We start from the raw sequence: 12515 nt of genomic DNA, 5'->3' as shown, positions 1-12515 counted from the left end.
CAGAAACTCATTGAATAAGGTCTAGCTAGTTCTTTAGAGGACTGGAACAAACCTTTCATTCTAAACCTCTAGAGTTCTGATGTTTAGCTCAAACCAACAAGAAAAGGATCGAGCTGTAACAATCCGATCCATTACAAATAGATTGTTGGTATATTGGGAAGAATGGAAGCTTTCCATGCATAATCCAGCCATTAATATGGCAGAATTTATGCATGAAAACATGAAAGAGCATGAAGGAAATCTGGAAGAGAAGGAATTGGAATTTGCACCAGCAACATTGATGACTCTCTGCACCTCAGATGTCCAAGATTTTCCATTCTGAAATTCTTCAATTCACTTCCCCTTTCCCCCTGAATTAGAGAGGAGGAAGAGACATAGTACGGTACTTCTTCATAAAATGTGACATCCAAAGTAACATGTACCTTCTGTGAAGGAGGGTGATAACACTTATAACTCTTCTAAGTGGTAGAATAGCCAATGAAGACATAGCGGAGAGCACATGGGTCAAGTTTACTTCGTTAATGGGAGTAGACATGAACATAAGCAACATACCCAAACACCTTCGGAGGTAGCTTAGAGACCGAAACCGGAGAAGTATGGGCACATAACACATCAAGTGGAGTTTTCAAATAGGCAACGGCCAAAACACCATGTCCCCAAAGATGATGGGGAACATACATATGCAACATAAGGGAGCGGGAAACTTCAAATAACTAACGATTATTACGTTCAGACACACCATTCTGTTGAGGAGTGAATGGAGTGGTAGTTTGGTGAATGATAACTTGGTCACGGAAGAGCTGGGTCAAAGTATGATTCACATATTCACCGTTGTTATTAGTCCGAAGTACTTTAACACGGACATGAAACTGAGCAGACACCATAACACAAAAAATAGAAAGAATAGAGGCAACATCATGTTTATGCTTCATCAAATATACCCATGTTAAGCGAGTGCAGTCATCAATGAACGTGACAAACCAACGAAAACTATGAGAAGTCATATGGGCAGGGCCCTATACATCCGAATGTACTAACTCAAAAGGCAATGCAGCTCTATTATTACTCAAGGGAAAAGCAGTACGGTGGCTCTTGGTCATTACACAAGTCTCACATTTGAAGCTAAACTCATCACACGAACTAAATAATGAAGGAAACAAATGTTTAAGATAACCAAATGACAGATGTCCTAAGTAACTATGCCACAGCCAAAGTTGTTGCTTGTCTTTGACACTGCCACTCTGGACTTTATTAGCGACACAACCACGAACTGTTGCAGTCGGTAACTATAAGTAATACAACATCCCTATCCGTTTATCATGCCCAATCTTCTTGTGAGTCTTGAGATCATGGAAAAAATAATTGGTAGAATAGAAAGTAGCAGACGCGTTAAGTGTATCAAGTAAACGCCCAACAAATAACAAATTATAACGAATATTTGGAACCAAGAGTGCATGGGACAGAGGTAATAAAAGAGTGAGGTGGATGGTGCCTTCACTGGTAACTGGGGAAGGTAAACCATTAGCACTAGTAATATTTATGAGACAACTCATCAAACATATTATCATCATAAGCCATATGATCAGAAGCACCAATGTTAATTATCCAAGCATTAGAACCCATACATGGCATGGTATCGGAAGTACACAGATTTGCAGACGAGGCCGGAGGACGGGCCTCATCTTGAGTCACAGTGCAGACGGCCTTGGGACTGTACATATGAGCTTTGTAGTCAACAAACCAATCAGGATAACCATGCTCTTTAAAAATTTTGTCAGAGTAATGATTCCCATTACAATGACGACACTTAGGAGGACCGTCAAGAAAGCTAGGGGTGGAGCCAGAAGGACGAGACCCAATAGAAAGAGAAAATTTTCTGGATGAGGAGCGACTGGTCGTCGTGTCGTGCTGGGTCGACTTTGAGGGGCATTGAACCTCCTCCAAGCATAGCGGATTGACAAGTATCTTCCCCCATAACCATGACATAGGATTCAAGAGGGGGTAAGACAGGACTAAGAGCAAGGATACGGCTACAGAGACCATCGTACGGTGGATCAAGTCCTCCAAGAAAATCATAAACTCGATCGACTTCAATTTCTTTCAAACGACGAGCCCCATCATCAACACAACTAAACTCTTTGGACGCATACAATCAATCTCCTGCCAGATAGCATGGAGTTTTTCATAAAACACTTTGACAGATTCACCATTCTAACATGTAAGTATGGACTGTCGTCGGAGTTGAAACAACCAAGAACTATTCTGAGTCACAGTATAGGTCTTCCGGGCTGCCTATATCAAAAGCAATATCACTGTGTTCAAACAAGGCACGAACTGGCTTAGTCATGAAATTGAGAAGCCATGATTACACTAGGCAATTATCTTCTTCCCATTCGGCATAGGTAGCGGAACCTGAAGACGGAGCATGCTTCTTCCCATTGATCTAACTTGCCATACGACAACTAGTAATCGTAATATGTACACCACGAGACCAAGAGGCATAATTGGAGCCATCCAATTTGTCAGAAGTAATTTGGGTAGAGTAATCACGCAAGGGACGTTCCTCCTTTGTTACATACGCACTAGCATGCACCACGACTTTGGAATCATCACCTATGATAGCAGCGGAAAAAACACAACATGAAGCAGATACGACAAACACGACACAGGCACGGGCACAAGAACTCTAAAATAAATTAGAGAACACAGTAGAACACGAGTGGGCACAACACACATAGGTCACCAGAAACCAGGCTCTGATACCAAGTCAAACAATATGAGTAGAATATTTTCAAATATATTTCATTCTCCGAAGGGAGGTATTTATAATACAAGGTTACAAACCCTAGTAAGGTTATATTAGGAAATAAAAAAAGTCTTAATTACATAATATCTATACAAAAGGAAATAAATAAAATCCTAATAGAATAAGAAGGAAATATCCTAATAGGGCTAGGATATCTCGCCAATAGAAGAGAGGTTACATGTTTGCTCAGAATATGCTTGTTTGTAAAATTGTGCCTAGGAGGTTACCTTAAATTTAAGCTTAAACGAAAACCCACAAAAGTAAACGAAAACCCACAAAAGAATAAGAAAAATAAAATTTTAAAAGAGAGAATAATAAAATATTATGTACGGTCAAGTTTTGGATATAATACTTCCATGAATATGAAGAGATAATTCTTGAAAATAAAAACCCAAAAAGAAAATGGTGAGGATGAATGGGACTTGTGTCCTTGTAATAGGGATTAGACAAGAACACAAAGTGATGAATGATGCGTGATGAGGCATTGAAAATGACAAAGTCACGAGTTAAACTAAACTCAACATAATTCATGGACAATTCATTATGAAATAATTAAAAAAGCCTACAAACAAATGTACACTATAATTAAACAGATAATATTATTAACTTATCGAATTATTATATCCCTTCTTATATTATTATGTATTCATACATATATCTTTGTCCATATCGCATTCCATCTACTCTAGTGTTTGAAGTGAAAATCATGAAACCAAATGGTCAATTGATTTCTAGTGTGAAATTTAAGACTGACGTCTAGGAATTTTAACTTGCGGTGAGAAATTAATTGTTTTTACCGTAGTTAAGTAAGAGATGGATGCATCACCATGTTAGAAATATGCCTTTAAAGCCAACTAATTATGTAATAGTTAAGAGTTAAGGATATCTTTGATAAAAGACATATTATGTTATCAATGGACAAGAAATGTTGTTTTATACATTAAATCATCATATATTATCTTTTAATAGGTAGAACAACCATAGTCCAAGAAATACACAAGTGGATCTGAGAGCTATGTAATGAGATTGCATACATGGAGACTTCTCATCATCCCTAAATTTTGAATATGTTCCTTGTCATAGGAATATTGATTGGGTGTCAATATTCCGCAAAGACCAATACACACAATATCGTCTCTTATGCTTTCAATCATTGTGCTTCACCCCACAAATTTGCTAATTTGAAGCACAATGACATCTTTATAGATATACACTCTAGCTATGTTCAACTATATGTCTGCTATCTATAAGCTTTCTTAATTTCTTATCATTCAAAAACTATTATTGGTATTGAACTCAAGACAACAATGAAAACATTTTGAGGCAATTTGAATACGTACAATAGAGCAAGCTATCACAATTACAAAATACCTCTTAAATTCACTAGACTTTTTTTTTTTTTAATCCCTAAATAGTCTTTTAAAATCCCAATTGAATACACCCCAGGTTGAGGAACTATGTTTAAGAATTTCACAAAATGTAGTTTGTAGGAACACATCAAATATAATATTCTTATTTCTAAAATAAACATCATCATATTTTATGTTTAAGGGGTTGAATAGTAGTAAACTTACGAAATTCAGTAATAATAAAATGATTTATTTCATATTAGGGATGATAATTACCAACTAACCCTTAATTTAGTGATATTGATTTTCTCATTTAAAAGAGGTTCGAATTCGAGCTACCGTCCATGGTTGATTTTGAAAAGATAAGAAAAAGGATGGTGTACTTGTATATTAGGGTACAAGGACATTGACTAGCGGACAACATTCCTTGTTTTCACAAGAACCCAAGTGTTTGGGGGTTTAGATACAAACTTCTAATGTAGTGCATCAATCTAAGTACTTGTATCCTAGGAATGGTGACATGAGGGTCAATGGTGCTCAAACAACACGCACTTTGATACCCAGAAGGATTCGAAATGTTTCCCTTTGTGAAAACAAGGGGCTCAACATGTGCCTCTCTTGCGTCCCACAAGCTCATCTTCTGCAATTTATACATATAAAAAACGGAACACATGCAATGAGATGAGACCCACACTTCTAAATTCAAGGGGTTAGCTGCTCTTCCCTTCTTGGAAGTTGAACTTGACAATATTTAAACCAAAATAAAGTCGACATAGACCCAGAGAGAGCCACACTAACATAATTGATTGGGTTTTACAGTAATGGTAAGGGGATATTAGAATACAACTGGTTCATAAACAATCATACACCATCAGCAAACCCAAAAACCCCAAAAAGAAAAAGAATCAAATTTGGTTGCTGAGTTGTGATTTTCTATTCAATTTTCGTTTTGCTTTTCTTGCTGTGTTTACTTTGAGAAATAGTTTAGTTTCCAGTGATCCCCAATATCCATAAAATCAATTTACTAGCAAATATTTTTGGACTCAATTTCCTAATCATTGGATGATTCATATATGAAATGAAACAACTTTGCCAAATCAAATCCACCCAAAATGTAAGAGATGTGATTTACAGATTAGAATCCAAGGGCTGCGGTGAGTATAAATCAAATTCTGCAGCAGATAACAACAAATGACACCAGAATGATTCCAACAACAAACTAAGAGAACTGTCCAAAGAGAGTAGTAGCAAACCAACACAACTTTGAGGATGGCACTGGCATTCATTTTTCTGGTTTCCACTGGATGGCCTTGTTCTTAACTTCTTGAATGCTCCACTTAGAATCCATTGACCTGTCTGAGAATTGGAAATCAAGCTCTAAACAAAGAGAGAGACTTTACCAACAACTGACACAACAAAACAGCTAACATAAGAGATCCAGTTTTGAGAACGACCAGATTAAAAAATGAATCTGCAGGACACCATCCCCGGCAGGTCTCAAAACAAACAGCTACTGTCCATCCAGAGTCTACTGAGTTGGCAATCTCTAAATTCAAGTAGCAAATAAATTTTGATTTTGAAAGAACACTAATTAGCTACAAACCAAAGCTATGGTCAATCCCCAGTTCCTGAAACATCAGAAAAGGAGAAATTTTCATTTACAAGCGTAAGGGATTTAAAACAACATAGACAAATCAGTCAGAGACCTGATTACTTAATAATTAGGACCTAGGGTTCCTCCAGTCACCAATACCTAGGTTCGCCATAAAAACAGTGACATTTCCAGTCATTCCACCCAAAAACTGAGGTGCTTCAGTATTTTTTACTCTTTTTCTTACTTATTTTTTGGTGAAATAACTTCTTGTGCAAGCATTGTTAACAGATGAATCCCAAGGACAATATCTAGTCCAACACACTCCTTGCCATGACAAAATATTTATCTGATAAATGAATATATCATTTGTTTCTAAGGCAAACCTGATCACATATAAGACAGGCATCACTTCTTTCCATCCACTCAGGAATACGGCAGAGGCGAAAGTGGTGCTCGCATTTTGTGATAAATTTTGGATTCTCTGTTTCATACTCTGCATGTGAAGATACAAGCTTAAAGCATTAGCTACCTGCGGTTTAACATAGCAAAATGATGCAGAAATGGACTTTTCTTTGTTTCCTATAATCAAGACAAAATGAATCATACAACAAAAGAATTAGTTCCCTGAGTTACTGCTGGTACAGCACCTTCAAGACAAATGGAACAGACATCCTCGTCTTCTTTTGCTAAAACAAGAGGCTCATTTGATTTTGAAAGTTCTAACCCCTTTGGTGAGGTAAAGAATATTCCGGAACTTTGCAGTCTGATTCCCCAAGATGTCCACAAGTAGCTGAAGTATCAAAACTACTGCAACTGATTGTTTCCCTGACAGAATCAGGATCTGTTGATCGTGAACATCCAAAGACCATATCATATGGCAAAGGTGGAGGAGGGGGTCTGTAAGTGTCTGGTGTTGATGCTTCCAGATCCCAATGAACCAGGAGTCCTGCACTGAGTGCAGCGGCTGCGACATCATGAGATCTTAAGGACTCTTGCTCTTCCAAAACTGGTGGACACTGAAGAAAAGAGTTCTAAAAACAGAATGAAATCTTAATACGCATAATAGACCACTATTTGATTAGGAGAAACAAGCACAATTTTCCACTCTCCTAATATTATGTGATACAATTATTTCAACTATGAGTCCTAAACAGTCAGCCACACAATGATGAGCAAACTATAATATGTAACAAAAAGGGAAGTTGGAGTGAGAAGATATACGGACATAGAAATACACAGGTGCTCCGTGCAGTTGCATATAAGCTTTTCTGGAAGAAGAAGAAGAAGAACCTCCCATTCTCTGCAGTTATTCATGTTATGCACCCAAAACCATCCAATATTGGGGCACAGCTTCCTGTTATTTGGCATCATAGGCGACTGAGAAGTCAAATGCTATAGATTCAAAAGAACTAATATGTTCGTATGAGTTAAGGAGATTATAAACTACAAAACTAAAATGATATTATGTTACTAAAACCGAAAAGAAGCAACATCGAAGTGCTTAAACATATTTAATAACCCTCAAAAGAGGTAAAAAGAAGACATAAGAGTTGACAGATAGAAAATACGGCCATAAACAGGCAGAAAAATATTGTAAAGAAGTCAGCAGCAAAATTATAGACAAAGGAACCAAATCCAGCTAACAAAATAGAAGCTACACCCATGATTTATAGACAAAGGAACCAAATCCAGCCAACAAAATAGAAGCTACACCCATGATGCTATCATTCCAGATATTTCCTGCTATGAATTACAGCAATTGAAACCATGATAGATACGAAATTTCGAAACATGTGTACTTGAAATTAGTGCTGGTGTTGCACTTCGAATTCGAATCCTCAAAACATATTCCATTCTTTGATGTTACATATACAATCACCTAACTTATAGTATTTCCAGCATGAGAACAAAAATATGACCTATAGATAGAATCCTCAATACCTTTCCTTTGCTAAAATGAATAATACAAACAGATAGCCTGTGAAAGCTTCTTAAACTCCAATTACTCATATAACTTTTAACTCATCCAATGCTATCCGACTCAACAAAACTTTTTCCTAAGAAAAAAGCAAAGACAACGTGAGTGCCTTCACAAAGAAACCGCTCAAAATAGAAACAACCCACAAAAGAAGAAGAATAAGAAAAAAGGCAGAAAATATCCCTGCTTAGTGTGATGACAACTAAAATGGTACAAAAAACAATCCATGATCTAAGCTTTTTTAATTTCTTGTTTATATTTTTTGATTGATCCTTTAACTTCGCATTGGCAAACCTGATATTAGCTGAAGAAAGATGAGTGTTTGTGATGTAGAACAGCCCGTAGGTTTAGAGTAAATACTTGAGCAATAGAACAGAGAAGAAATAAGGGATCGAGGAGAAGAATTAGAGATCGAAGAGACGAAGGGAAAGGGAAGGAATCAGAGTTTAAGTCAGGAAATTTATCATTAATCAAGTCTGCCTTAAAAGATTACAAACAACTCCATTTATAGAGGCATACCCTTTTTAATCTAGGAAAAGGAAAAGTAAACTTTAAGAAAATAGGAAAGCAAATTAACTAATAAGAGATCCTTCAACAACAAGGAATCTTTAACTGAATTAGGAAAACTAATCCAAGTAGAATTAGGAAAACTAATAATATGCATTCTGCATCAGTTTGAGTTGTACCTGCATAGTAGTAGTTAGGCCTACTTTTTTCATCGAACTTACTGAAATCTTTCAGGACAAAAATGGGCAATCAAAGATTCAAGGATGACTGGGATTGCAGTCGCCTAATTGCGAAAGTTCTTGATCCTGATGGTAAAGTTTTGCCAGCTCAAATTTCCAACAAGCTTAGACAGCTTGGACTGAAAATGTGGCCATCAAGCCTCCATATATGTTGTTCTGGGAGGGTTTAGGGGAGGTCCAAAACGTGGAGACTTAGTGCACTTCTGAAACACAACGGTGTATTTTATTTTTGGTCAAACATGAAACATAACAGGGTATAACAGACTAGAGTTGTGCTTAGCTGAAACTTGTGACTATATACTTTGACCATGTGAGGTGAGGTGAGCCATTTAACCATAACAAATGAAGAAACATGAATGAACAAACGAGACCATTATTCGAATAAATAGATTACATAAGTAGTACGACACAGCCATTCTTGAGTTTTGATTGCAATCAAAAAGCATATCAAAATAAGTTATGTTTTCTTGCCATTACAAAAGCAGAGTCAACCTGACCACAAATATCTTATCTTAAATAAGCTAAGACAACACTAACTAGCTTGCAAGGTCCTCTCCTCATAGCATGAATCTTCTCTTGACAATTTACCTGTCCCCAAAAAAAAAAAACATAAATAACAAAATTTGAGCAAACCCTCCATAATGAACAAACCGAAAGAGAAGAAATCAACATTGGATTAGAGTCCAGTAAAAACAATAGTAAGATTATTATAAGTAATCACAATTCCACACCTAGCATTTGAAATGGCAGGATACTAGCCGGCATTGCATATGTAACAAAGACATATAAGACAGATATGTGGCAAAAGTTGTGCCACCCTAACATAGTGCACATTCTTGTATGTGTTACTATAACCCACAGAGATTTGACGCCAAGGTACAATAAGGGAACAATATTAAAATGCATAGAGGGAGAGTGAATTATACAAATTGTTGACCACTATAAATAAGCATGATTTCCTCACAACCAGTTAAGAAACACTCAAAGAAACTACAAACATAGGAAAAACAGGAGACCCTTAGTACTTCATCCACGTTCAATATTTAGCAGGAACTTGGATAATTCCATATTAAGCCCAAAACAAAAACAAAGAAGACAGATATAACTAGCTTTCCTCTATCTGTACCTATTTATGTGCATATCTCGTATTACAATCAGATTGTTATATGAGTAAAGCACTGCAATATATACATGTATGAATATACAAACACACTATAACTGTGTCATAGAATAGATTACCCATATATAATGCAGAGTTATGTGGGCATAAAACAACTTACAGCACAAAGCAACCAATGACATGAGCCTGATGTGTATGATGTGAGATGGGGTTGTGAGACCGCAAAGTATCGCATCCAAAGAAGCGAGTAGCCACTAGTTTGACCTCCCTTTTGACAGCTTCCATCTTCGGTGTGAGTTCATACGTTAAGACAACAACATTCATCTTCTCAGCTTCTTTACAAACATAAAGACCTGGGCGCGGGAATGAAGTCATAATAAAGCAGACTTTTGGACCTCTTAAGTGCACAAACTTATGGAAGTAGGGAAAATCAAATTCAAAAGGCAGAACTGGCAACTGCAGAGTTGTAATAGTTTCCGAAGAATCATCATCGAAAACACGGTAGACTACAATCTCACTAGGCGAGTCTGGGTGATACTGATAGGTGAACAGGAAAGACTCGCTGTCATGTGCCACGTACAAAGCAGTTCCATGAAACCCAAAGGGACCACCGGAAAACAAAGGACCAGGAGCAGTGAGTGTTTCCCATTGTGGGTCGTCTTTGGCGACGTCAAAGCAAAGCACCCCGGGGGAATGGGGAGTGGTCGACACAAGGATTCTGGTGCCCATAGATGCATACGATAAGTATACACCATCTCCGGCATAGTGATCGGAGTCGGGATCGAAAATCTCAGGTGGAGGAAGGTCCTTCCATTCTGATTCTCTGTCTTCCGGGTCGAAGACCTGGAAATATGGAGGGTTTAAGTGACATTCACCGCCAAAATAACCGCAGAGAGCATAGAGTTTCCCCTTCAGCTCCACCAGCAGGGGTTGAGCTTTTGGTGAGAAATTCTTAGACATATCATCTAGGGCTCTCACTTCAACAGTTCCATTGGTCTCTTTATACACAGGTGGTCCGAATCGCAGGGGTTGAGCTTTTGGTGAGAAATTCTTAGACATATCATCTAGGGCTCTCACTTCAACAGTTCCATTGGTCTCTTTATACACAGGTGGTCCGAATCGCAGGGGTTGAGATTTTGGTGAGAAATTCTTAGACATATTATCTCGGGCTCTCACTTCAAGAATTGTATTGGTATCATTGGTGTCGTACCCATGAAGTTGTTCATACAGAGCTGGTCCGAATCGCTGATAGAAGGACTCGGGATAAATTATGAAAGACCAAGAAGAGGGAGGGGTACAGGGTTTAACGCCGCCTGCGAAAAGAATTTGGGATCGGAAGACACCGCAACCCATGAAGCCGGGAAGATCCTCGCTAGCCATAGAAACCAGATAGTGTAATTCACTACTGCCTTTGGAGCAACTCGGGCATTTGTCTCTGAATGAAAAATATCTGCAAAAGCGAGATTTTGCTTCATCATCACCATCGGTAGAATTAGGGTTGGGACAGGAGCATGATGATGATAACAAATCGCTCAATTTAATAACATGGATAACGTAAGAAACGACCGTCTTCTTCAACTCCATTGAACATATGTACAAGGACTCTCGTCCAGCCAGATCTTCCATGCCGCCGCCATCATTCCCCTTGATATGGCTGTTGCTAACGCCTGCGTTCCCCTTTTGCTGGCTGTTGCTAACGCCTGCGTTCCCCTTTTGCTGGCGGTTGCTGCCGTCTTTCTTCCCCTTGATCTGTCTTTTGTTGCTACCGCGCCGGTTGTTCGTCATTCTAATTGCTATGGAGGTAGGGTTTTTGATTTGTCTAGATTCACGCTTCGCTCATTCATACAACGCTTTCTCGAGTCATCTGTGAATCTCTGGGAAGGGGGTTCTCTGCCATTGACGAGTTTCTCAAACTCAGACAGGTGCTTGACTCAATGGCAGTAGAGGAAGAAGGCGAGGGCAGAGAGCATGCCGAAAGTGACAAATGGCGACTCTTTTAGTTCCCTAGGTCAGCAGCGAAGCTTGTAGGATTGGAACGGTGGCATATGACGATGGCGCAGGGGATTGGGGCAAATATGCCTTACGGATAAGAGTTCTCTATATTGGGACCGGCTCTTGAGCTCAATTGTTTTTTCTGTTGGAATTTTCAGAGATTTAAGCCCAATTGAAAATTTTTAAAATTTTTGGGCTTACAAATTCACAATTAGCCCAATTCTCATTCAATCATCCCAAATGAAATCTAGCAAACATTAAATTTAAAATTACAACCCAATAACAAAACAAAAACACAATTAGCCCCATCTTCCCCTTGTTCCTTCTCGGAGGTCCCTTGGCAACAACACACAGAGGCATCTTCTTCAAACCTTCTCTATTAAGATCCTTGTCCAGCCCCTGCATGTAGAAAAAGAGATTTCACCTTGCTGTTCATAATATGTTGAATTGAGCTTGATTTGTATGTTAGGTGGGATTTTTGTAAGTTTTTGTTGGCGACATAATACTAATCAACATAATAAAGAGATTGTTTTGAAAATTTATACAAGTCAAACATAAATTTTTAAAAATATTTTACCCGATCTCTTAGCAAAAAGAGTCGAGAGAAGCACCAAAAAAAAAAAAATACAGAGAGGGAGAAAAATAATTTAATTTTATGCACAACCAATAATTTCACAAATTAAACTTACATGGGTATACAGTATAAGTGGTGGTCTCATGGAAATCTTGATTATAGATAAACTACTACCGATTCCAAATCACACTTTCTCAAAGTCTAACGTCTTGCCAGTAAAATAATTTTGCATGTACATAAATAGTGAAATAGCACAATATAAAAAACGTGGTGAAATTACCATGATTTAGTTGGATGCAGATCCAAAGACTTCTCTTTCGGTTCTTTGCACAAATTTTCTCTGCATAATTGACAGT

General features: G+C 37.9%; 1 protein-coding gene across 1 annotated transcript; it reads right to left on the bottom strand.

Moving 5' to 3' along the window:
* Positions 1-8830: 8830 nt before the first annotated feature.
* LOC148917310 (uncharacterized) lies at positions 8831-11671 on the bottom strand. The gene is made up of 2 exons (XM_089052246.1): positions 9754-11671; positions 8831-9061 (listed from the first exon to the last, which is right to left on the bottom strand). The coding sequence occupies exons 1-2, from the start codon at positions 11376-11378 to the stop codon at positions 9058-9060; spliced, it is 1629 nt and encodes a 542-aa protein (XP_088908372.1). The 5' UTR covers positions 11379-11671; the 3' UTR covers positions 8831-9057.
* Positions 11672-12515: the final 844 nt, after the last annotated feature.

Source organism: Prunus mume, linkage group LG5, assembly GCF_029339155.1.
Source record: "Prunus mume cultivar Tortuosa linkage group LG5, ASM2933915v1, whole genome shotgun sequence".
NCBI classification, from domain to species: Eukaryota; Viridiplantae; Streptophyta; class Magnoliopsida; order Rosales; family Rosaceae; genus Prunus; species Prunus mume.
Note: the sequence above shows the minus strand (reverse complement) of the source record. Positions and strands in the feature narration are given on the sequence as shown.

Bases quoted from the DNA above. Each gene is read 5' to 3' on its own strand.
- LOC148917310 (XM_089052246.1), bottom strand. From the start codon at position 11,378: ATGACGAACAACCGGCGCGGTAGCAACAAAAGACAGATCAAGGGGAAG.